This window comes from Arachis duranensis, chromosome 8, assembly GCF_000817695.3.
Source record: "Arachis duranensis cultivar V14167 chromosome 8, aradu.V14167.gnm2.J7QH, whole genome shotgun sequence".
NCBI lineage: Eukaryota > Viridiplantae > Streptophyta > Magnoliopsida > Fabales > Fabaceae > Arachis > Arachis duranensis.
Genome location: NC_029779.3, coordinates 39,256,073 through 39,281,582, shown reverse-complemented (window position 1 = coordinate 39,281,582; position 25,510 = coordinate 39,256,073). Strand labels below are relative to the sequence as shown.

At 33.3% G+C, this 25,510-nt stretch overlaps 2 protein-coding genes across 3 annotated transcripts; both read left to right on the top strand.

Moving 5' to 3' along the window:
* The first annotated feature begins 1,003 nt into the window (after positions 1-1,003).
* Positions 1,004-11,188, top strand: LOC107462685 (telomerase reverse transcriptase). 2 transcript variants are annotated; one of them, XM_016081315.3, is made up of 11 exons: positions 1,004-1,353; positions 1,991-2,071; positions 3,156-3,221; positions 3,300-3,468; positions 3,976-4,424; positions 4,933-5,065; positions 5,249-5,393; positions 6,054-7,305; positions 8,696-9,240; positions 10,379-10,651; positions 10,750-11,188. In XM_016081315.3, the coding sequence occupies exons 1-11, from the start codon at positions 1,048-1,050 to the stop codon at positions 11,024-11,026; spliced, it is 3,696 nt and encodes a 1,231-aa protein (XP_015936801.1). In that variant the 5' UTR covers positions 1,004-1,047; the 3' UTR covers positions 11,027-11,188. The 2 variants fall into 2 exon arrangements, with proteins under 2 accessions (XP_015936801.1, XP_052109112.1); XM_052253152.1 differs by lacking the exon at positions 3,156-3,221.
* Positions 11,189-19,953: 8,765 nt separating this feature from the next.
* On the top strand, positions 19,954-20,663 carry LOC107462729 (uncharacterized). The gene has a single exon (XM_016081357.3). It carries the CDS (start codon positions 20,201-20,203, stop codon positions 20,402-20,404), a length of 204 nt encoding a protein of 67 aa, XP_015936843.1. The 5' UTR covers positions 19,954-20,200; the 3' UTR covers positions 20,405-20,663.
* Positions 20,664-25,510: the final 4,847 nt, after the last annotated feature.

Genomic DNA, 25,510 nt, shown 5'->3' with positions numbered 1-25,510 from the left:
TGGGCTCCCTTAGAGGGTGGATTGTAAGGTCCCACATCGGTTGGGAAGGGAAACGAAATATGCCTTATAAGGGTGTGGATACCTCTCCTTAGAGCCCGGATCGATGTGCCAGTGAGGGCGCTGGGCTCCCTTAGGGGGTGGATTGTAAGGTCCCACATCGGTTGGGAAGGGAAACGAAACATGCCTTATAAAGGTGTGGATACCTCTCCCTAGTATGACGCGTTTTGACAAGTGAGTGTGGAGAACTTTGGCTATCATCCTAGCAGGTGGTTTACAAATAAATGCAGGGAAATGCATATATATAGGCATACATATAGTCTTATTTTGTTTACACTATAAATAATATAAAAATACGATGATTTTGGTAAAAATCTACAAAATATTTATTTTATTTATTTAAAAAATCCTCTAATTATATAACATAAAACTAGTAAAATAACTATTTTTAATATTAATTGCGCAAATTATCGTAAAAAAGGAATAATGTTACCTATCTAAATTTTTTTGTTAACAAAATTTAATCAAATTGGTCTAATATAACAAAAATTAGTTATAACTAACATTGTTCTAAGTCTTATTATTTAACTTAGACTTAGTTCTAAAAAAATAGATATAATTATACAAATATATAAAATATTATATCAAAATCAAATTCATATTTTAAAATTAAAATAACGGTTCTGCTACGTTACCAACAGCATATCTGCCTTCTGCCAACTCTTATATAATTGTGTTTCATGAAAGTGTGTTCATAGATATGTCTAATAAAAATGTCTTTTTTATAATTGTGTTTAAAGAAGTGTCTTTATAGATATATTTTCTGGATGTGTCTCTTTATATATGTATTTAAAATATATTAATTATTAGACACATCTACGAACACATTTCCATGAAACACAAATATAAATAAAAGTTAGGCAAAAGTTTACCATATACTTTTCCTTAAAATAAATAATTCTCATATGTGTGCTTGCTCGGTCTACCACCAAATTTCCCCTACTCTAATTTGAAATCACATCCTTCATTTTCCCTCACTTTCCCGGGAAAATGTCGAGGAAACGCAGGCCTACAGTACCCGGCGTCCTATGGCGCATGTTCCGCAACCGAGCGCGTACACTCTGCGACACCATTATCTCGCTGCTCCCTCCGCCGCTTGCATCGCCGGACCTTTGCCGCTGCAATGGCCGCCGTTGCCTTGGCTGCGCTGCCAACGCCATGTCGTTCCTCCTTAGGCCCGACGACCCCTCCGATTACCGCAAACTCCTCACAAAGTGCTTTGTCGTCGTCGCCGGAAACGCGCCTTCAGTCCCCTGTTTCTATCACTGTTCTCCTGTTACCTGTCCCCAAAATGAGGTCTTTTGTTACACTTAAAAAAAAACTTTTTTTTTTAAAGGATTTGTTGAAAGCTGCTTTCTATTTGATCCGTTAGCAAGATATTCACGTCGAAAATGTAGATTAGGTTTTTTATTGGCCTTTCTTTGCTCTTTTTTTTTGTTTTTTGTTTTTTTTTGTTTTTTTTTGTTTTTTTTTTGGGTATCTGTGAGTTGGAAAAAGTTGATTTCTGTTTTGTTGTGTTGGCTTTTATATTTGATACTCAATATTATAATGTAGTATAATGAGCAATGCTCCACGATAATAAAATATCATTTTTGACCAATACATGATTTTAAACACTATGTACTAAATTCTAATTATAATCCCTCAATCTTAATAGTATAAAAGTAAAGTGTTGGCCAAACTGTTGGTTAGTATTGATAAAAAAGTGTTTCCCCTAACATTTCTATTATAATCACATGTTTACTGCTTCTCCTGAAAACATCATCGCCGAATATGCTTTTTATGCTCTAAAAAACAGAAGCATTAGAGTTGTTTTAAGCATTTTTAGTAGTTAAAGTGTATAAAGTGTTTATTTTCTGTGGATTGGTCTTTTCTAGTTGGAGCTTTAAGGTAATCTTTAGGATATTTGCTGATTCTGATTCCTGAATTTCAGATTGTGTGTAAGGTCATTGAAGAGATGCTGTGTAGAAGGCAAACAGCTAAGACCAATGTGTTGTGCGTTGCTTATGATAGGGTATAAAGCTTCTTCTTTATTTTTCTTTTCTATTTTGTTTTTGGTCAAAATTTTTCCTTTTTGTCTTAAGCACTGTGCTATACTGTTCTTTTGTTTTTTATGTATTTTTATATCTTTGTTTCACTTTCTGTTTTTTCATTTTAAGTGTATTCTTGATTTTTTATTTTGGATTTTAGTTATTTCAAGTAATGCTATGTCATTCATTTAGATGGCATGCAGGTTGTTGAATGTTTTCACATACTGGGAATCTTATCCAGAAATGTAAAATGATTCTGCAAGATGATCTGGTTTATTAGTTATTGGGTTTGTTTATCCTGAATTCTTTTACTATGATTATCTGTCTTAGGCCTGCATACTTCGGTAAGCTTCTTGTTAGTTTGTCGTCTGATTTTTGAGAATGGATGGGAGAAACAAAAGTGCTATATGTGCACTTAATTTTGCTTATGCTAAAACATTGGAGTATTATGCGTTCAGAGAACTAGACAAGACCCATTCTAATCAAATGGAGAAAACTGTGGAGATGTGGGATGGCATAATTGTAAATGTGTATGTAGCAATCTTGATGTCAAAATATGCTTAAAACTTCTTCAGCCCGCCATACTTCGTGACGTAGTTAGTGGATTTGTATTTCATGATCATGTGCATTCATTTCTTCCTTGACTTTGTTAACTGTTAAGTTGGGACATCACATAGCCTGAAAAATGAAGGATTCAGTTCGGTGCATTGATGATATAAGGATAAATTTTATTATAGTTATGCTTTAATTCTTTACGAAGAGTAATATGATTTATTACTTTCGTTTCTAGAGGCTGGTTACCTATTCCTTTTAGTGCACTGCTTATCTAAGAGGATGAACTAGTGTTAATGGTTATGAATTAGTACTTCTCAAGAAGTAGTGTGATTTGTTCATTCCTTTTTGTTTTAGAGACTAGACATATTAGTTATATTTGTAATTTTGTACCTCTCTCTTTCCTTAAATTCCAACTAGTATATGTAGAAGCATGCATTTAATGCCAAGCAGTATGTCTTTATGGATGTGTATTTGCGCTGCATTTGTTAATTTGGTAATTTTGTTAACATGCAGAGAAAACGCTCAAGCCATATTGTGGAGCTTTTAAGCTGTGCATCTTGGTGTTGCCTGTTAGGAAGAGTATGTATGATATAAAAAATTTGTGGAGCTTTTACTATTATCATACAAATAATTAGTTAAATATTTGCATCTGTTCAGGTTGGACACGATCTTATGATTTATTTATTGAACAATACATCGATATTCCTGCCAGCTCCCCGTGGAAAACACTATCAGGTGGGAGGTCCTCCTATCAATGAGAAATGCTTTGAGATGCTCAAGTGCTCGTCAAAGTCTGGCTATCAACATCCTTCTGTTCATAAATGCGGTAATAAGAAGTGTTTGTGTTGTACTGTTTTTTCAAACATATGACTTTATCATTGTTAACTCTCTCTCTCACACCGAAGATGACTTTGTAACTGTATTCAGAATTTCAAATGTAAGCATTTTGCATGTTTGAACTCCATTCTGTAATTCGTTGAGACTTTTAATCTTATGCCAACTTGCTATAGTGTCAAACTTGAGTACTAATACTATAATCATCAATTGGTCAAATGTCTCATGATTAAAATTAATAATTTTGATGCAAGTTACTTTACTTGAGATTTCTAATAGTGTTTCCATTTATTGATTTCACAACATAAAAGAGTTGGTCATGTCTGCTGTATTATGTACAGTCCTGAACCGATTTTCTTGTTACTTTTCCGGATTGATATTATGTCTATCATGTGGCTTCTTTCCTGGCAGTCCATGAATATTATAGAAAACATTCTTTTCCCTCTTGATTATGTATAAGTTGTTGCAAACTTGCAGTAACAAGCTCTATTTGCAACAGGAGCAAATAAAAGAAAAAGATCTGAATCAGATGATGTTGGAAACTTAACATGTAAGCAACAAAAGAGCCATATATCTTACAGCACCGATGGTCTTAGTGGCCTTGCAAGTAGTCTTGGCTTAACTAGTGTGGAGTCTTCAACCCTAATGATCAATCATCATGAGAGCATCAATGACAACAATGTCTCTGATGTTCCCAGGCCAAAAAGAACTGCTACTGTTATAACAAAGGCAGAATCAGAAGGGAAACAAGGTTTGGGTAGTTGTACACCTAGGCTTGGAAAAAGATCTAGGGCATTTAGATGGCAGCGGCACAGAAGCAAAAAACAGAAGCAATCAACGACTGATGAGAACAGTTTACTTATTAATAGGAATATGCATACTACTAATAATGATTGTGCTCGTGCTAGTTTTCAGTGTGACAATACTAGCCCAAGTTTTCATGAAAAGGTTATCATAGTCTTTATGAAATATTATGTAGATTGCTAGCACAAATTTTTATCTTAAAATTGTTGTATTACATTTCTTTCTCTTTCAAATTTTACTCGTATTGATTATTTGACTATGCATCCATAGCTATTTGCCAATCTTAAATTCTAGTGAGGCTTGGTGCAGGGATAGATCCAAATTTAATATTTTGGGTGTGCATGGCCCAACTATATTTTCATAATTTGATTTTTTCCCCCATTATCTTATTAAATTTGAGCTCATTCTAAAGTAAAAATGATGCGACTTGTTACTATATAGTATATATGTATTATCTTTTTCTCCACAATCAAAATGTTTTGGATTAGTTACTGGCTTGGTGTGTTAGACTTGTAAACATTTATGTGAATATTATGAAGGAGAAGGGGGTAATGACATGTCAATGATGGATTATATTGTCTAAAATAATAAGTGATGAACTATCTTCAAGATATACTTGTTGCTTATTATCAACCCCTCTATGTGTTATTAGTTGCAGATGACTTGGCAATGTTCTTGCTGTTCACTCTTGCAATCTCTTCAAGCTGTTCAGAAGGCAATCGATATCAAAAGGCATCCTATCTTCTACAACATTGAGTCTTCACCCTCAGTTCTTCCAAAGAAACGTATCCACTAATGTGTTTTGAATCTGTGTATTGTAAAATGAGAAATTTGTTTTTTAAGAGGTCTTTCAGAATCACTTGCACAAATTCAATATTCTGTTAGATGCTATTTTGCTAGTGTTATGATACAATAAGGGCATAAATCTCCTTCTAACAACATATGCTTCCTTCACGAGCTATATTCAGATATTTTATATTCGTTATGGCCAAATTTGACTTCTTCAAAAAGTCTCATTGGCGATGTGTTTGGCTTCGTAGATGCAAGTACCAGCACTCGGCCAATTCCTTGTTCCCACAGCAGTGGCTCATGTCTCATTGGCTCTGCATGCCTGTAAGTTGAAGCAGGCCTTTTTTTCTTTTATTATTATTAGAGTGCATTCTTCTATGTAAAATCTGCAATAATTAAGTCACCAAAAAAAAATCTATGATAATTTCATTTTACAATATGTTGTGCAGATATCATTCCATTTTGGATTTTGGACATACTGCAGGACTTAAAACCTGGCTATATAATTGTTTTATAAGACATATGGTGCCAATCCTTTTGGCTTTTAAGTTTTTGTTAGAAAGGGTCTTAGAATGTAACTTCATCGTAAAGGTGTTGCAACACACTGGAATTTGGATATTTATTTGCTGGAAGTTTTAGCTACAGTGAATTGAGATTTTAACGAGTCCTGTGTTTGCTGCCTTCAATAATTCTTGAGTGATATCCAGAGGCCAGGAAAGTAGGAAAGAGAGAAGGTTATCACACAGACATGATCTTTATAGTGGAAGTAGTAGAAAAAGATTTGATTTCTGATTCCTGATATGGTTCCTTGTTAAACATGTATAAACTAGTAGTAAAAGAGGGAGCAGTAACAATTAATATCTGAATTATTCTAATTTTTGTTGGTCAAATTCATTGGTGAAGTTCAATCCCCTATGACTAATAAAAATCCTTATTAGTCAAATTTAATGTAAAGCTGATATAATAGTTGCAATGGCTATGCAGGTACCACTCCCTTGTTAAGTGGTTTAAACATCTCATTCGCAGGACACAGTGTTGCCAGCATACAAAGCTCTTGGCTAAGCATTGTGTAGATAATATTGAAGCAATTGATTCACAGTGTGAGGCAGTTAAGTCATACTGCTCGAAAAGTCAAGTGGTATCTTTCATATGGGCTGTTTCTAGGAGTTTAGTTCCTTACGAGTTATTAGGTTCTCCTTCCAATCAGAGAATCATGAGGAGAAATATTTCGAAGTTCATTAACTTACGGAGATTTGAGAAATTTCCTTTAAAGTTATGCATGCATGGACTTAAAACTTCAAGATTTCCTTTCCTATCAAATGAGTATTTCTTGACTAGTCAAAATGCTTGCTTTCGAACAGATGTAGAAGGACATCATAAAGTGTTTCATGAAGAATTTAGAAAATGGAGCAATGCTATACATGATATTAAATGTAAGCTTCTAGAGAAGTGGATATTCTGGTACTACTCTTTCCTTGTTGTACCATTGGTGGAAGCAAATTTTTATGTTACTGAAAGTGAACAAGGGAAGAACGATGTTTTCTATTATTGCAAACCTGTTTGGAACAAATTGACAAATAGAACTATCAACTGCTTCAAAGACAGTGGATACAGTTCTCTGGATAATGTGGCTGTACAAAATATTCTTAGAGGCAGACCATTTGGATTTTCAAAGCTCAGACTTCAACCAAAAGAAAATGGAGTAAGGATGGTGGCAAATCTCAAAGGTTCATCAAGAATGCCACTGCATATGCCTACTTCGGCTTCGGGAGCTCAATATACCCGAAGAGAGGGAACATTAACACAGCAGAAAACCAGGTCTGAACGCTATCAATCTGTAAATTTTGCGCTTCGTGATGCCCATACCATTCTAAAAGGTATTCAGTTTAAGGATCCTTTGAAGCTAGGTTCTTCAGTGTTTGATTACAATGATGTTTACAAAAAATTATGCACATTTTTGGTTGGCCAGAAGAAGGGATTGACACATATGCCTAATCTATTTATCATCACATCTGATGTATCGAAAGCATTTGATTCTGTTGATCAGGAGAAACTGCTTGGCATAATGAAAGATATTCTCGTGGAAGATGAATATTTTCTAAAGCAGTATGATCAAATTGTTTGCACAAAGAAATCTTTGTGGGTTCAAAAACAATTTACAATGCTGGAAACCTTCAAAGCTGGGCATACACAATTCGCTTCATTTCAATCTCAGCATTCCGTCTTTGTCAACCAGGTATCGTTTTCTGATTTTCACAGTTGGCAACAAAAGAAAGTTGTTCGAGTCTTTATATGTGCACCTTGTGCCCTCATCTGTCCTGTAATAAAGTTTCTTTCTCAAACTTAACTGCCATGCTATAATTGTGGTTTTCTTACCCTCCATCTGATCTATAATGTTTTAAAATTTTATTGTACTAATGGTTGTCTAATATCTAGTTATTTTAATAATTGCATTGCTGTCACCTGATTTTAGCCAACAAAAATGCTACCAAATGTGCACCATACATAGACTAAAAAACTTAATTCAGTGTTTTAGTAGATAAATCCTTTATTTTCAGTAAGCACAGTTTGGTCTGCACCCTTTCTGGGGATGCATTAGGAAATCGTATGTTCAAGTCATTTTGCAAATGATGATTAGTATGCCTCTTGCTGAAACTTTGTGCTTGGATTTTGGGTTCATATTAAATCCCCACTAACTTCATTCTTTTTCATGTTCCAATTATGTGAATTCACATCAAAACCTTCATTGAAAGATCCTCATTTGGGCTTACAGTGTGAAATTTTGCATAGTTTTTATTTTATTTTATTTGTTTATTTATTCTTGTCTTATGCTAAATTCTTTCTTATAAGAGAAATGGAACTCTAGATCCTTTGGTCATAGAAACTTTGATACCCGTCATGAAACCACTTATCCAAAAAATTTAAATGGTTATATTGAGGCCCATGAACGGTTAGCAACTTCTATAAGATTTTCTACCCATCCTTACTAAAGGTTGTCTATATGAATTTAAGTTTTGTTGGGCAGAAGGGAGAGTTGACAGTTAAATAGTTTCATAGATACAGTTAAACACCTTCCTTTCCCTCCCTCCCACTCCACAGCCTGCACTCACTAAGTGAAAGATCCATCAATTGGCTCACTTAATCTGGAATGGAATTGGAGGATATTAAATGGGCTCTCAACCTTGGGCTTGGCTTTTCTTCTTGTCTTATTGTATCAAATAAGGCTAGCCTATCTCAGGCATCTTCAACCAAATGACAAAATTGGTCAGCTAAAACCAGCCCAATCTCTTCAAGGCCACATCGCTTTTCTGACACTTTCTGTGTTGCCACATGTGCTCTATGGTAACCAAATCCAGTCCTCTCTATTTCAGTATTTCCTATAATTGAAGAGACCATATCCTTAAGAAACCTCAGATTGGAAGACATAGTTGATGCTAACTCTATTCTGATCTGAATTCAAGTAACGGAAAATCCTTTTATTCCCCTTATTCCCCGTATCGCATGCATGAACCGTGGTCCTAGTTGAATATATTGTGCTTAATTATCTATTAGATAATTATTTATAGCTAGAAACTTTTTGTAAATATTCTATACCATGCCCAATTGAACTCTATATAATGTCTCAGGAGCGTCGGAAGCACGTGAGGAAGAAATTGCTATTTTCATATCTCACTGAGCATGTGAAGCACAATGTGTTGCAGTTTGATGGGAAATTTTTCTTGCAAGGTGTTGGTATTCCCCAGGGAGGTGTTTTATCTACTTTGCTTTGCTCCTTTTATTATGGACATTTGGAGCAACATGTGATATTCCCATTTCTTAGAAGGGCACTTGAATCTGGAAGTTGCAAGGATAATGATGCTGCGAACACCAATAGTGGGGATAAAGTCTCATCTCCATGTTATCTACTAATGCGATTTATTGATGATTTTCTTTTTCTATCAACTTCAAAGAAGCTGGCAACTAGCTTTTTGTCCAGGATGCAAAGAGGATTTCGTGCTTATAACTGCTACATGAATGTGAGAAAGTTTGGTGCAAACTTTGATGTAGAACAGATGTCAGGTTCCCTCTTGAACAGGATTTATGTGGGCAAAGATGGTGCAACTTCATTTATTCGTTGGAGTGGTCTGCTAATCAACTCCTCAACTATGGAAATTCAGGCTGACTACACAAGGTTAATGTGCATTCAAAACTTTAACTGAAGCATATGATGTGTATCCCTGTTTTCAGCTTAAGGGAAATGAGAAATGAGATTGATAAAAGGGAGAAGAGAGATAGAGGGTTTTAGCTTGGAAATTAGGCTGGACAGAACCAATAGGAGAGTAGTAGCCTCTCAAATGCTACTTGTATCTCCCCCTTTTTACATATTTCATACTACGTTCCCTAATATATTTTCAGAGACAAGAATGATATCTTAATGATATCAACCAGCCCCTCTGCTTCTATTTCATCTTCTATTCTGTACTCTATTATTTGTTTTATCTTTTAGTTGAGCTGCAGCGTTACCAGGATCTTACAGGTACCATAAAAATAATGGGTTAATGCTCACTTTGATCACTGTAGGTATATAGGTGAGTTACTTTGGTTCTCGTAGATTAAATGAGTCAAAATAATTCCGATAAATAAAAAAATGTGAGTCAAGTTAGTCTCTTTGTATAAGTTAAGTTAGTCTTTCAAGGGACCAATTTGACTTACATTTGTTATCCAAGAATTATTTTGACTTTTTAAAATTTATATAAACCAGAAAATGACTCAACACTTGTATCTACGGAGACCAAGTGAGTATTAACTAGAGATAATATTATAATATCTTCAGCTCCGTTTGGCTCTGCTGATATCATAGGTTTTAATAATCTTATTTTCTTTATGGCTGTCCAGACTTGGTATTAGGGTCCATCGTAAATTTTAGTATATACAGGTTGTGACTCCGGCATTATTGTGTTTTAGATTGTAAATGATGATATTCTGTTATTGAATAAATAATCTTCCACCTATTAATACAGACAATCAAGATTAAGAGCTTGGAGGGATTTAATTAGATAAATAGACTCAATGCCGATAGATTGAATTGATTTGATAAGTTTATGTGCCTTCATCTATAGTTACAAATGTCAAGGTACTTGTTGAATCGTGATATTACTTATGATACTCATCTCATGCAAAAATATCTCCTTACAGTATTTTCATGCAGGATGTTAATAGATTTTTTTATGTCTAAGCATCTAGATTGACACATTTATCTAGATTTAATTTATTCATAATGTCTCTTCTATGGATTCTGTGGTCAGTAAGTGATTCTGTTTACTAAACAGGTACTTGAATAACCATCTAAGCTCAACACTTACAGTTTGCTGGCAAGGAAATCCAGGCATTAATCTAAAGGAGAAGTTGTATCTCTTTTTAAGACCTAAATGCCATCCTATATTCTTCGATTCAAATATCAATTCAGATGCTGTTGTCAGATTGAATATTTATCAAGTATTTGTGTTATGTGCTATGAAGTTTCATTGTTATATTCGTGACCTGACATTCATCTGCAAACTTCCGAAAAAATATTGTTTGGACATTATTTGGAGATCTTTTAGGTATGGCTGTTGCATCATATTCATACTATTGAAGTGGTATTTGCATTTTGCAATACATCTGATCTTTGCTAAACAGACTTTCTTTGGTCAACTCCCAGATATATGTACTTGTTGATAAAGAAAAGGATGCGCTCCATGCGTCTTGGTTCTGGTATCCGGCCAATTCTTAAGTTGAAGAAGGAAGAAGTGCAATGGCTTGGGCTTCATGCTTACGTAAAAGTATTGAAGCGAAAGGAATCGCGTCATAAGGCATTGCTTGCGTCATTAAGGTCAAGGTCGTTGTCATCACCTGAAATATCTAGGTGTGTGACACCTGACCTGATTTATGCAGTTAATGCCAAAAACAACACTTTGCTTTGGAGGATCAAGTATTAGTTCCTAAAGATAGGCCTTTAGGATGGAACTATTTTCTTTTAGTTTTGTGTTGAAACATTGATAAGCACTTCTACCTTGCATCACGAAAAAGATTTTGTAAAATATGCATCACTTTTGTCCGAAAAGTAGTTTGTTTCGGTGTGAACTATTTTTTCAAGAGAAATGGGCAGAGAAAATGACTAATTTTTGTGCTAGTTTGTATTTAACTATTTATGCTGCAATTTTTTATTAACAACGGGGCTAAACGCCCAAAAAGGAGAAAACTAACCAGAAACTATTCTGGAGTGAACATCCTACAACATCAGTAAAGAAATGCAAGGAAATATAAGGTGGCAATGAAAAAAAGAAATGACAACCATAACTTAAACTATGACCAAAAGATGCCAATTTATCGGTACAAGAGTTTGTTTCCCTGAATTCATGGTGAAGAGTCCAGCTGCTGAGTCTGTTGCACCTGATCTTTATTGCTGATACAAGAGTTCCTACCGAATGTAGGTTACCCAAATCCTGAGAACATAGCTGCACTGCTACCGCTGAATCAACCTCAATTTCAACATGGGAATGTCCCAAGTTAATGATTAGTTCAAGGTCGAAGAGTATGCCCCAAAGCTCAGCTGCAGTCACTGCGCATGCACCCAAATTCGCACTATAGCAAGCTAAGAACTGACCATTGCTGTCTCTAAGGATACCACCACAAGCTGCTCTGCCATCCTTACTAACTAAGCCATCCGAATTCAGCTTGATAAAAGGAGGATGAGGTGGCTGCCACTTAATGAGCTTCTCTGCAAAAGTCCCCACTATTCTCCTAGATCGCATAGACTCAGAATGCGCCCTGTGATAGTCCTGTGCCATATACTAGGCTATTTCATGAATCTTGCTTTCATCTGGGACTCTATCATTGTCAAAGATAAAAGTGTTCCTTCGAAACCACAGGAAGTTTAAGGTACTAGTAAAGAGGAGGGGCCACGGAACCCCTTTGAAAGGAGATTGGAAAGATAAGTTCTCCATCAACCAAGGGATAAGAGGTATGGTGAAGAAATTCTCCGCATCCAACCTGTCATCAATGCTCTTCCATGTTTTATATGCGACTGGACAGTCCCGTAAGACATGGAGCAAAGATTCTGAGTTGCTGCCACAAACACCGCACAAAGCAGACTGAGCTATATTTCTCCGAACACGCTCCTCATTCGTAAGAAGTGCATTATTGGCTACCAACCAGCAGAAACTGCGAAGCCTTTGAGGGGCTTCCAACTTCCATATCCGAGTAAAAAGGCTCGCATTTTCAGAACTAGCAGGGGAGGCAAGGGCAGAACAAGCTGATTTTATGGAAAACACCCCATTCGGTGTTAGCATCCAAGCAATCGAATCCTCACCTAACTCCGCTTTTGGTGGCTTAATAAAGGCAAAGATGGAGAGCCAATCATCCCCCAAATTGTAACCGATACGGTCATAATTCCAATTATTATTCACCACATAGTCACAGACTTTTTCATCTCTCATGTTCGATGTTACCTCTGTTTGGGAAAAGTCCATCAAGCAATGAACACCTGGGATCCAATGATGCTTCCAAAAATTCACGGTCTGACTTGAACCAATCCTCCGGATAAGGTTCCTCTCAAATTATTTCCAAATGTGAGAGATACCTTTCCAAGCGTTAGACATACGTTGAAGAGGCTTCATCAAAGGGATGGTATTATCACCACACCTATATTTACTGCGGAGGACCTGTACCCAGAAAGAATCCCTATTATGAATTAACTTCCAGGCCAGTTTCATCAGATTTGCATCGTTCATCACTCTGGCGGATCTAAACCCCAGGCCTTCAGATTTCTTCGGAGAGCATAGCTTTTTCCAGCTAAGTAAGTGGATTTTTTTACCAGAGTTATTACCTCCCCAAACGAAACTCCTGCATATACTGTCAATCTTATCACAAACCCTCAAGGGAATTCTCATGGTTTGCATAATATAGGTTGGAATTGAAGCTAGAGTCAATTGGGTCAAGGTAACTCTGCCTGCCAGAGAGAGATTACGAGCCTTCCACGTACTCAACCGACTCATTATCCTATCAATAATAAACTGAAAGTCCTCAGTTTTAGTACGGCCATGGAGGAGAGGAATACCCAAGTATTTGCCCAAGTTTGAAGTTAGTCACATACCTAAGGCTTCACTCAGTGCCTTCTTACGACTGAAATTCACATTCTCAGAGAAGTAGACGCAAGACTTATCATAACTAACTTTTTGACCAGAACACCGACAAAACAGCTCAAGAATACCGCGAGTTAACTCCACCTGCTCCATTGATGCTTTCCCAAATAGAACGATATCATCAGCAAAACATAAATGTGACAGCTTCGAACCTCCCCTATTCAGTGATTGGCTCCTATATATTATGTTTAACTGCCATTGTGATAATTTGTGATAGCCGTTCGATACACAATACAAATAAGTAGGGTGACATGGGGTCACCTTGTCGGATACCCCTAGAAGGAACGAAAGGATTCGAAGGAGTCCCATTCTACAATAGATTCATGTTTGCAGATGAATAGCAACTCACTATCAAATCGGTCAAATTTCGCGGCAAACCTGCCTCCTGGAGAGTATCCTGGATAAATCTCCAATTCAACTTGTCATTACTATTCAAAAAGAATTAGTTATTACTATTAATTGTCATTTATCTCATTATATCAATTGTACTAATTACGTATACTATTTATTATGATTGACCAGCTAATTGATTTACGATTAATTTATAAATTGTATTACTCACACTGTCACACACTATTTATGCTTTAGGGTAGTTACCAAAAATGCTTTAGGTTGTTGGTCCAAAATTTTAGCCTTGATATTTATATTTTTAAGTATTTAATTTTTGTTTATTAATATTATATTATATATAAAAAATCAATAAATTATTTTCATTGTAATATATACAACTAGATAGGTAATAATGGATATCACATACGAAAAGAATCAATTGAATAAAAATTCATATCAATATGGTTCTTTTTAATAAATAATATAAGTTATACGATAAACAAACATAACTATTGAATTAAATTAGAAACATCATCAATTTTCGAATTCTTTTCCTAATAATGGATGATTATAGTTCAAACTAAATAAATCAAGATCAATTGGTTCCTTTGTCTAAAACAACTCAAACAGAAGAGATTTGGATCTTGGTTAAATATGTTTTATTGGAGTTTGAAATGTTTTTTTTTTCATTTTAGAGACCGTCTATGTGTTTATTTAAGTTAATATATATATATATATATGACAAAAAAAAACGTGTAGTATTGAAGTCAAAAAATGATAATCAAAGAAAAGGAATATCATGACAGTATTTTAGATAATGAGATGGTGTTCTTGAAAAAAAATTGAGGAGATTAATAAGATATAAAGATGAAGGCAAATGAGCTGCCTTATCCAAAGATTTCAAAATAAATCAATCCAAATTCACTTGTCACCATTATAAGAATTTGGGTCACTTCAAATCTAATTGTCTTCAATAAAAAAAAGTGACAAATTAAGGAAGGACAAAAAGAAGGTGATGATGACAACTTGGGAAGATTTGGAGAATAATTCTAAAGATGAAGAAGACTCAGATCCTGAGGCTCAAATATACTTGATGGCTGAGCACATGGACGTGGATGGGATGTAGATGGGATTTACCTTACATCCTAGTAGAAAAAAGACACGTGTGGTATTTTGATAGTGGATGTTCAAGGTATATGACCGAAAAATCTACCTTCTTCATCAAACTCAACAAGTATGATGAATGATTTGTAACTTTTGATAATGATGGTAAAGGTAAAATAATTGTTATTGGTAAGATTGACAAAGATTTCTCAACTTACATAGATAATATTTTCTTAGTAGACGGGTTAAAGTTAAAGCATAATCTTTTGAGTATAAGTCAATTATGTGATATTGGTTATGCAGTAACTTTTAAGAAATTAGATTATAGGGTAATAGATGAAATAATATGGATTATTTTATTTATTGCAAAGAGATGTGACAATGTCTATAGTCTTACTCTAGATTATCATAAGGTTTAAAATATGACTTATTTTTCTTCAATTGAATCTGAAAAATAGATGTAGCACAAGAGATTAGGATATGCTAGTATGTTCCAAATCTCTAAATTTGTTAAAAAAAAGACTTAGTTAGAGATCTTCCTAATATTAAGTTTGATAAAGACATTACATATGATGCTTGTCAAATGGATAAACAAACAAAAACTTCTTTCAAACCCAAGGGAGATGTCTCTACTAAAAAACCATTGAAATTGTTACATTTTGACCTATTTAGACCAACTAGAACTTAAAGTCTCGAAAAAAGAGTTATAGAATGGTAATAGTGGGTGACTATACGAAGTTCAGTTAGGTGTTCTTCCTAACTCATAAGCATGAAGCCTTTTTAGTTTTAAAAAAATTCAGCAAGAAGATTAAAAATGAAAAATATTTAAAGATTGTTTCAACTAGAAGTGATCGTGGTAAGGAATCTGAAAACCAACATTTTAAATCTTTTTGTGATGAACTAGGCATATCACACAACTTCTCTTGTCCTAGAACACCACACAAAATAGGATTGTAAAAGGAAAAAATAGAAATTTACAAAAAATAGCTAGATTTATGTTGTGTAAATATGATGTTCTTAAATTCTTATCGGTTGAAACTGTAAATACAACATGTTATATTTTAAAAAGAACACTCATAAAAAGTTTTTAAAAAAAATTCCTTATGAACTTTGAAAATAACACCCTCCTAACCTCAAATATTTTTATGTGTTTGGAAGCAAGTGTTTTATACTCAATATAAAAAAAATTAGGAAAATTTGATCCAAAAATTCATAAAGGCATTTTTCTTGGTTATTCCACTAATAGCAAGGCTTATAGGATTTATAACAAGAATTCTAAGACTGTTGAGGAGACTATGCATGTCACATTCTGTGAATCTAACAATATTTCTAGTGTTTACATTGATGAAAGTCCAGAAATTAGAGTCGACGTGACTAAAACAGGTGAGATAGAACAATCAAATTAGAGTTCACAAGAAGCTGCACTTGAAAGCACAAAGAATGTCAATTTTGTAGGGGAGACAGTCTAGAGTTATCTCCTAGTGGAGGAGAAAATCCTAAAAATGAGACAATTGTTGATCTAGATGAACCTGAATAATCAACCCAAACAAAAAGGCTAAGATAATAGAAATTTCTGAAAATTTATATAGAGAAATTCATAATTGGTGACCCTTCCAAAGGTGTGACAACAAGATCATCTTTAAAAAAAATAAATTAAATAATATAGCTTTTATCTCATAGATTGAACCTCAAAATGTCCAAAAAGTATTTGCTAATCCATCTTGAGTATTGGCTATAGAGGAAGAATTCAACAGTTTAAAAAGAATCAAGTCTGGATTCTTGTACTTGATTCGAACAGAAAGAAATTCGCTGGTACGTACAAAATAGATTTTTAGAAATAAATTGGGTGAAGATGGAACCATTGTTCCAAACAAAGTAAGACTCGTTACTCAAGTGTGTATTCTTAGTCTCTGCGACTCATTGTGGCTTTAAACTATTTCAAATGGATGTAAAGTGTGTATTCTTAAATGGAATATTAGATAGAGAGGTCTATATAGCTCAAACTCCTGGATTTGAAAACAATTTTTTTTTTAAATTATGTTTTCAAACTTGCTAAAGCCTTATATAGTTTGAGACAAGCTCTTAGAGTTTGGTATGAAAGGCTTAATTCATTTTTGTTGAAAAATAATTTTTAAAGAGGAGTCACTGATACCACTTTATTTATTAGAAATTTCAAAGATTATTTCATTCTTATACAAGTTTATGTTGATAATATTATTTTTTATTCTCTAATGAAGACTTGTGTGCATATTTTGCTAAGCTTATGACTAGTGAATTTGATATAAGCATGATGTGAGAGCTTATTTTCTTTCTAGGCTTACAAATTAAGTAAATTGATGATGTCATCTTTGTTCATCAAGAGAAGTATACCAAGAAACTTGTCAAAAGATTTGGGCTAGAATATGCTAAACTAATGGAAATTTTTATGCATCTAAATATCAAACTAGACAAAGATGAGTATGTTACACATGTAGATGAGACAAGATATAAAAAAATGATTGGTTTTTTAACGTATCTTACATCTTCAAGACCAAATATTATTTAAAGTATTGGAATGTGCTCAAAATTTCAATCAAATTTCAAAAAATTTCATCTTTTAATAATAAAGAGAATCATTAAATATGTACTTAATACCACTAATTATAATTTATGAAATCAAAAAACTAATTTCTTTGAATTAGTAGATTATTACAATGCAGATTTTTCTTTCTCATATTTTAGCATTATTATCGGTAAGTTATAATCTTTTCTATATATATTAAAACAACATTTTGAAAGATAAACATGATGAATTCCTATTATATCAAAAGAGTGCATGAAAGGAGTGGTTGATGTTTCTTTTTGTAATTATTTAAAATATCTAAGTAAAAATAAATAAAAGAATATTCTAAAAAAAATAAACAGCTGTAGAGAAAATTATTAATAAATTTTTTCTTAACTAAAAAAAGTAAAATGATATAGATCTTTTTTATTATTGATAAAATGATAATGGGATAGACTCTTATTTTGTTTATTAATTTTATTTATTTTTTTAATTTGTTCCACTTTATTATATAGAGCTTTTTTGTTTAAAAAAGAAGTACAAACACTTTGTTCATAAATAATAGAAAATGTCGCAATTAATATACATATGCTAAAATATACCAATTCGTAACGATTTATATAAATAAAATTACTATACGTATCTAATTTTGATGAATTTGAATCTTCTAAATTTTATATTTTATTTGAGAGGATAAAGTGTAATCTTTTATCTTTGATATTTTTTTTCATGTTTTCTCTTAGTCCCATTTATTTACATGAGGTGGTCAAGCGAGATCTACATGTAAACGGTCTCTCTGTAGACATGATACATGACAGAGCACAATGGCGTCGTTTGATTCATGTAGCCGACCCCACTTAGTGGGACAAGGCTTTGTTGTTGTTGTTGTTGTTGTTGTCTCTTAGTCCCATTTATGAAATAAATGGCAAAAAAATCACACTTTATCCTCTAAAATAAAATTTAGAAGATTCAAATCTAATTTTAATTTAGGACAATTTAGTGTATGCAAAATTTTATTTTATTTTTTTCATAAAAGAGGAATTCTCCACATACAAGCGTTTTCCATACAAGTTATACAAGTCATTTATTTCTTCTTCTTTTTCTTTCTCCATGCCTCTTCGTTTTTGAAGTGTTTCATCTTCATCGTCGTGTTTATCCTCGTTCTTCTTTTGGTTTTGCAACATTATGTATTTTTTCTTCTTTATTTGATTTTTTTCTCCAAAAAAGAATTACGGGAATATGAAATAAGAAAATGAAGAAGAAGAACGAACAAATTTGATAAGAAACTCGTTTTCATGGAGGAAGAAGAAGAAGAGTAGGAGAAGAAGAAAGAAGAGGAAGAGGAGAAGGAGGAATGCGAAGCACGCCATGAAAATCTATGGGCTAGCGCGCTTTTTGTTAAGTTTCTCCCAACTTGTATGACTCATTGACTTGTATGTGTAGCACTCATCATCCTTTCATTAAACACACACTAATTATGAGTCATGAACCTTATTTAATTTTCATTTAACCTTGAGAGCATTGGAATCCAAAAAACAAGATTAACGATCAATAAAAATCATAAAAAGAGAGACACAATAAATAAAAATGAAAAAACAAAAAAATCTCATAAAGAAAGATGAACACAAAATCATTAATCTGCAATGAAAAAGAAATTAGAGATGAACCACAAAGTTCATGGTTTAGATAAGACTCACCTCCATTGTGTCTTGGCCTAGCCATCCGTGCTGGGATTTGTGCTCTACATATGAATTCTAGATTGATATTGAATTTATGACACTGAGTTCTCTATAATATACAAATGCTAGAAGTCTTATTGTTTGATTTGATTTTTAAATTAGTATCAGCTTAAATGGCGCTAATAATATAGAGGATATAATTATAAATGGAAAGTATGAGGAGCCAATGGAATATTTGTATAATGTGTATAATAGAAGTTTATGGAGTATGTGTTACATTTTTTTATCAGTTGAAATATTTGGGATGAGTGGTATTATGACATAGTATTAGAGCGCTAGATCCAAAAAGTCAATAGTTCAATCCTTTGTGAATTTCCAAAATTAGTTTAATTTTTTGGAAAGATATTTATTATTCCTAGTACTCGAATGATTATTCTAAATAGTATGGGAGATGTTCATTTTGTAACTCAATATCCCATTATACACATTGTATAAATAGTCCATTGTCTCCCTAGCGAAATCCAATTATAAATTACCACAATATTGGAATATTATTGCAATTGAAAGAAAATAGTTACATAATTGATATAATTATCATGTGTTATTATTAAATTAATTTTAAATTTTTAAAAAATTTTGTTGTTAAAAATATATTAATCCAAATTAAAAATATTAAAATAAAATAAAATAAAATAAAATTTAAAAATAATTTTAATATTTTAACAAATTTTAAAAATAAAAAATAATAAAATATACTTTATCCTATGTTCTAATATTACAATACTGAATTAATATTTCTTTTGCAAATAAAAAAATCATAATAAAAAGTAAAAACTGATGACGACTAACATAAACGCCAAACACCCCCCTGTTTTTATATATAATCATGTATGTACAAAAAAAATATATTTTAATATATATTATATTAATAACTAATTGTAGTATAATATAATTGTATCAAATAAAATAAAATTCACAAATTTTATATAATATTCTCCGATCTCCGATTTGTAGTTAGCACTTTGCCGTTTGGGGTTGAAAAATGAAATGAAATGAAACCTTCTTAAAGTTTCCAGAACTAGCTTTCCCTTAAAGGTATCCTCCCTTAGTCCTTATATATTATTCCTTTCAACACCTTTCTCTATATCCAACATTCAAACCATAAAAACGTATCACCACGAAAATCCACAAATTAAATACCCTTTTAAATCTGAAGTCAAAGTTTTCCATCTTTGTCTAATTGGATCTCTATATAATTCCTCTCTAGCTTGGTGTGTTAAGAACTCCGAAAATAAGAACAGAGAGGAAAAGAACATGTTGCAGTTGTTCTTCACAATGGCTTTCTCTGCAGTTCCATTGATCCTCTATATTCCACCAATCAGAAACTTGAATCTCTTTGTGGAAGCCATGGAAGACATAAGCAGAGAATCAAGATTATACAGCAATAGGATATACCCTCGCCTAAGGAGTGCTTGGTTTAGGGTCATCAATTGCTTCCTATGCTACAACACAAGGTAGATTAATTAGTTTATTTTTAATGTAATTATTTTTTTTATTTTTTGCTAGTGACCCCCTTTTTTGGGTCTAATTTTCATTGTCTTCTAGATTGTATTTTCTTCCCATCTTATTGCGGGACCAGGTTGTAATAATGCCTTCTTCCTTTTCTTTGAGAATTGTGATATTTTAAGTGGTACCATATGTGGTGATTCCACTCCAATAATGGTCACGCAAGTTATTTTTGAAAAAATGTGTTTTTAAATATGTATTTTTCTATTATTCATTATTATCGGTACTTATATATCGTATCCTGGATTAATCATATTTCCAATATAATATAATATAATAAGATTGAATTATTGGAAAATATAATTCGAACAACACTATAAAATCAGTACAATTTAATATTTTATCAGTAATATTATTCATCAATAATATTAGTATTAGAAAAATATGTCATATTAAGTTATTAGACTGAAAATATTAAATTATTAACTAAAAATTATAAATTAAAATTGATGATTTTTAAATTTTTTTTATATGATTATATATATTTTTGGCATGATTTAAGCCACAAAGGTAGTGCCACTTTGATTGATTGTTTCTCACATGATGCAATAGTTAGGACCTTGATGGTGATTCTAAAACTAATCAAGAGTAGAGACGAGACGGCGAGAGATTTGTGGTGGCAGAAATTATTCTGTTGATGTGTTCCTTTTCCAACAAGACAAAATCATTTGCCATAAGATATGGTGGTGATTTTCTGTTTAGGACGGCAACACCATTTAAATTTACGGATATTCATTTCATCTTTATTCATTTAGGACAGATAATTATTTATTTTACATTGGAGCAAATTTTTAACGGAATAAATTTTTGGGTAGAGCGAAGCGGTATTGAGTTTAGGTACTACTTATTTCGGTATATATATAATATATAATATATATAATATATGTAAAATAATTAATAATATTGTATTATATTTAAAGTTTTTATTTTAATTTATGTTATGTATGTGATGATGATTATATAAATTTTAAAATTTTATTTTATTTTTTTGGATTTTAATAATTATAAGAGACATGTAGAGACAGGGTGGGTTTCATTTTTATCATTTGCAGGTAAGAACAAGATAGGTTCTATGCAAGTTGTTGTAGGGTGAAGCAAAATCGGATATGGTAAAAATCCGTCCCTACATGTCTATTGTTGCCCTTAATCACATCCTAAGACAATGTTAAACAACTTCCAAGTGAAAAATATTATAAAATGGCCCAAAGATATAAAAAAAAATGTGTCTTAAATTTTATAATATTACATTTAGCAGTATTCGTATAAAAGTTAGACAAATTCTAGAGTATTTAAGAATACTCTACATGGTTTTAGAATATTTCTAAAAATCCTAGAAGATCTTAGAAGATTCTAGAAGGTCATAGAGTATTTTAGAAAACTATGTATTAACTAAATTTTTTAATTTGTTATTTTAAATTTAACATGAATAAAATGAAGTATATATGTTATGAATTTTATTAACCAATATTATTTTTAGAATATTAAAAATAGAATATTTTTATAAAAATAAAAATGAACGTTAATTTTTACATTTTATTTATTTAATACATTGAAATAATTAATATTTTAAAGTTGCTTAAAACTAAATTCATGTCTTATTTTTTTAAAACATCAAGAGAATAAAATAAATCTAAAATTAATCCAAAGTTTTTCTGTTTAGGATGTTAACTCTTTTTTATCTAACTTTTTAGTATAATATTTTAATTTCATCCATTTACTTATTTTTTTGTATAAAAAAATTGTTGAGTCTGCAGCGGAATTTTGACTTCTAATAGCTACAAAGTAATATGAAATTGAACACTACTCACAATAATACACTCACTATATAATTACTAAAGAGAAAAGGAAATAAAATAAAATAATAATAATATGAAGAGAAGATGTGAATGTAATTGTTATTGTTGATGATGATTGAATTGAAATTCTACAAACGTTTATATAGTGGTTATATGCTATAATTTCAATGGATAGAAACAAAACTTTCCTATAATAACTCTTAGCCTTCCTTTTCTTAGCCTTCCTTTTCTTTCTCTCTCCCTCACAATTCTCCACCTCGTTCACAATTTGAAATCTATGCAAATTTTGGACGATCAAAGAATTGTATTCGTATTCGGTTGCATCATTTGACAATGACTGCCTAACATGGAACAATATTGAGTAATTTCAAACAGTGTTGGAACTTGCTTCCTGACACCACTTTAGTCAACATGTCAGCGGGATTTTCATCCGTGTGTACTTTTACAAGAGAAATGTCACCTTTCTCCATAACATCACGCACGAAGTGATATCTAACATCAATATGCTTGGTACGAGCATGATGAACCTGATTGTTAGCCAAATGAATTGCACTTTGACTATCACAACTCAAATTTACGCAATCTTGCTTCAACCCCAAATAATCTAGATGACCTCTTAGCCACAATGCTTCTTTCACCCCTTCTGCTACTGCCATGTACTCAGCTTCTGTAGTAGATAGTGCCACTGTAGCTTGTAACATCGATCGCCAACTAACTGGAGCACCTTGTATTTTATATACATAACCAGTCGTAGAACGTCTTCTATCTAGATCACCAGCATAATCAGAATCAACAAAGCCGCTGATTTGACATGATTTTCCACTAAAGCATAAACCTGTGTCAATGGTGCCCTTCAAGTATCTTAATATCCACTTGACTGCTTCCCAGTGTGCCTTACCCGGGTTTGCCATGAACCTGCTAACGACACTGACTGCCTGTGAAATATCTGGGCGTGTACATACCATAGCATACATTAGGCTACCGACTGCACTAGCATAAGGTACATTTTTCATGTAAGCCTTATCCTCTGCTGTTGTGGGAGATTGTTTACCAGAGAGCCTAAAATGTGGAGCCAACGGCGTTACCACCGATTTAGCATTTTTCATTTCAAACCTTTCAATGACGCGCTCAATGTATCTTCTTTGGCTCAAGAACAATTTTTGGCTTGATCTCTCTCTTTTAATTTCCATGCCTAATATTTTTCGTGCAGCACCCAAGTCTTTTGTTTCAAATTCTTTACCAAGTTGAACCTTTAACATATCTATCTCTACCTTGCTCTTAGAGGCAATAAGCATGTCATCCACATATAATAGAAGATAGATATAATCACCTCCAGGAAGCTTACAAATGTATACACAACAATCATAATTACTTCTGGAAAAACCTTGTTTTAACATAAAGGAGTCAAATCGCTTATACCATTGCCGAGGAGATTGTTTTAATCCATATAGCGATTTCCTCAAGCGACATACCTGACTTTCTTTACCCTCAACCTTGAAACCCTCAGGTTGATACATGTAGATTTCTTCCTCTAAGTCACCGTGCAAGAATGCAGTCTTCACGTCAAGTTGTTCCAACTCAAGATCACCATGAGTGACAAGACTTAAAAGCACCCGTATGGAAGTGTGTTTCACCACTGGAGAAAATATCTCATTGTAATCAACACCTTCTTTCTGTGCAAATCCCTTTGCTACTAACCTAGCTTTGAATCTTGTACCATTTGACTTAGTAGGATCTTCTTTTCTTTTATACACCCACTTACAACCAATTGCAGTCTTTTCCACGGGCAATGGGACCACATCCCATGTCTTGTTCTTATGAAGAGATTGCATCTCTTCCTCCATAGCGACAAACCAACTCTCTCTATCTTTGTCTTTGATAGCCTGTTTGAAGGTGACCGGCTCATCATCCTCCACTGAGAGTGCATAATCTACCAAGTTTAGCTGCCCATAATGTCTCAAAGGCTTGTCTGACCCGAACTTCTGAACAAATTTATAATTCCTCTTTGGTCTAGTAGATGCCAAAGAATCTTGCTGCTGCTGTTGTAATGCATGTGCATTTTCTCGCTGAATTTCCTCATGATCAAGTTCATCCTCTACGTCATCTCGAGTAGCATTAGGATGCTCCACCTGAACATTACTAGAGTCTATTTGTTGGTATTTAGACTCTATCTCCACCACTTGAGTATTTGAAGTTTTTCTAATATCACCATTATCTGGCACCATATCTTTAGACAAAGCTACCATAGATCGTTCATCAAAGGTAACATCCCTGCTAATTACAAACTTAGAATCATTTACACTCCAAAGGCGATAGCCTTGAACCCCTCTTGGATACCCCAAAAAGATTGCCTTCTTAACTCTATCATCAAGCTTATTATCTTTGATATGATAAAAAGTTGTGCATCCAAAGACTCTGAGTTTCTCGTAATCTGCATGTTCTCCTGACCACACCTTATAAGGTGTGTCTCCATCTAGAGAAGAATGTGGGGATCGATTCACTATGTAGCAAGCTATAGCAACCGATTCTGCCCACCATTCTCTCCCTAACCCGGAATTAGAGCGCATACACCTTGCCTTCTCAAGTAGCGTACGATTCAATCGTTCGGCGACTCCATTCTATTGTGGTGTTTCTCTAACTGTTCAGTGTATTGCAATGCCTTCTCGGTCACAGAACTCCTTGAAAGCCCCATCCGTGTACTCTGTGCCATTATCAGATCGTAGAGTTTTCAGCTTCCTACCTGTTTGGTTTTCAACCATTGCTTTCCATCGCTTAAAAGTATCGAATACCTCATTCTTATGTTTGAGGAAGTAAATCCAAACATACCTGGAATAATCATCAACAAAAGTAACAAAATACCTGGAACCACCCTTGGAAGTAACTTTAGCCAGCCCCCAAACATCAATATGCACGTAGTCTAACAACCCTCTGCTTTTATGCTTGCTTGTAAAACTTCACCCTATGTGCCTTTCCATACACACAATTCTCACAAAATTCTATTTGTGGTTTCTTCATATTCTTCAGCAAACCTTGTCCACAAAGCAATGATAGACCTTTCTCTGACATATGTCCAAGCCGTATGTGCCATATTCTTGTGCAATTTGTTTGATCTCTACTTCCATTGATTCCAACTGCTAACTCACATGTGACTGTTGTCCCCAAAAGAGAATAAAGATTACTGTGACGAACTCCCTTCATCACTACCAAAGAACCACGAATAACTTTTAGTACCCCATTTTTCGCAGCTATTTTGCAACTATTT

What these genes read in the sequence shown, in the direction of transcription:
- LOC107462685 (XM_016081315.3), top strand. Translation starts at nt 1,048, where the DNA reads ATGTCGAGGAAACGCAGGCCTACAGTACCCGGCGTCCTATGGCGCATG. An exon ending in TTACCTGTCCCCAAAATGAG is followed by an intron (nt 1,354 to 1,990) that starts GTCTTTTGTTAC and finishes CCTGAATTTCAG; the next exon opens with ATTGTGTGTAAGGTCATTGA. An exon ending in ATTCAGGCTGACTACACAAG is followed by an intron (nt 9,241 to 10,378) that starts GTTAATGTGCAT and finishes TTTACTAAACAG; the next exon opens with GTACTTGAATAACCATCTAA.
- LOC107462729 (XM_016081357.3), top strand. Translation starts at nt 20,201, where the DNA reads ATGTTGCAGTTGTTCTTCACAATGGCTTTCTCTGCAGTTCCATTGATC.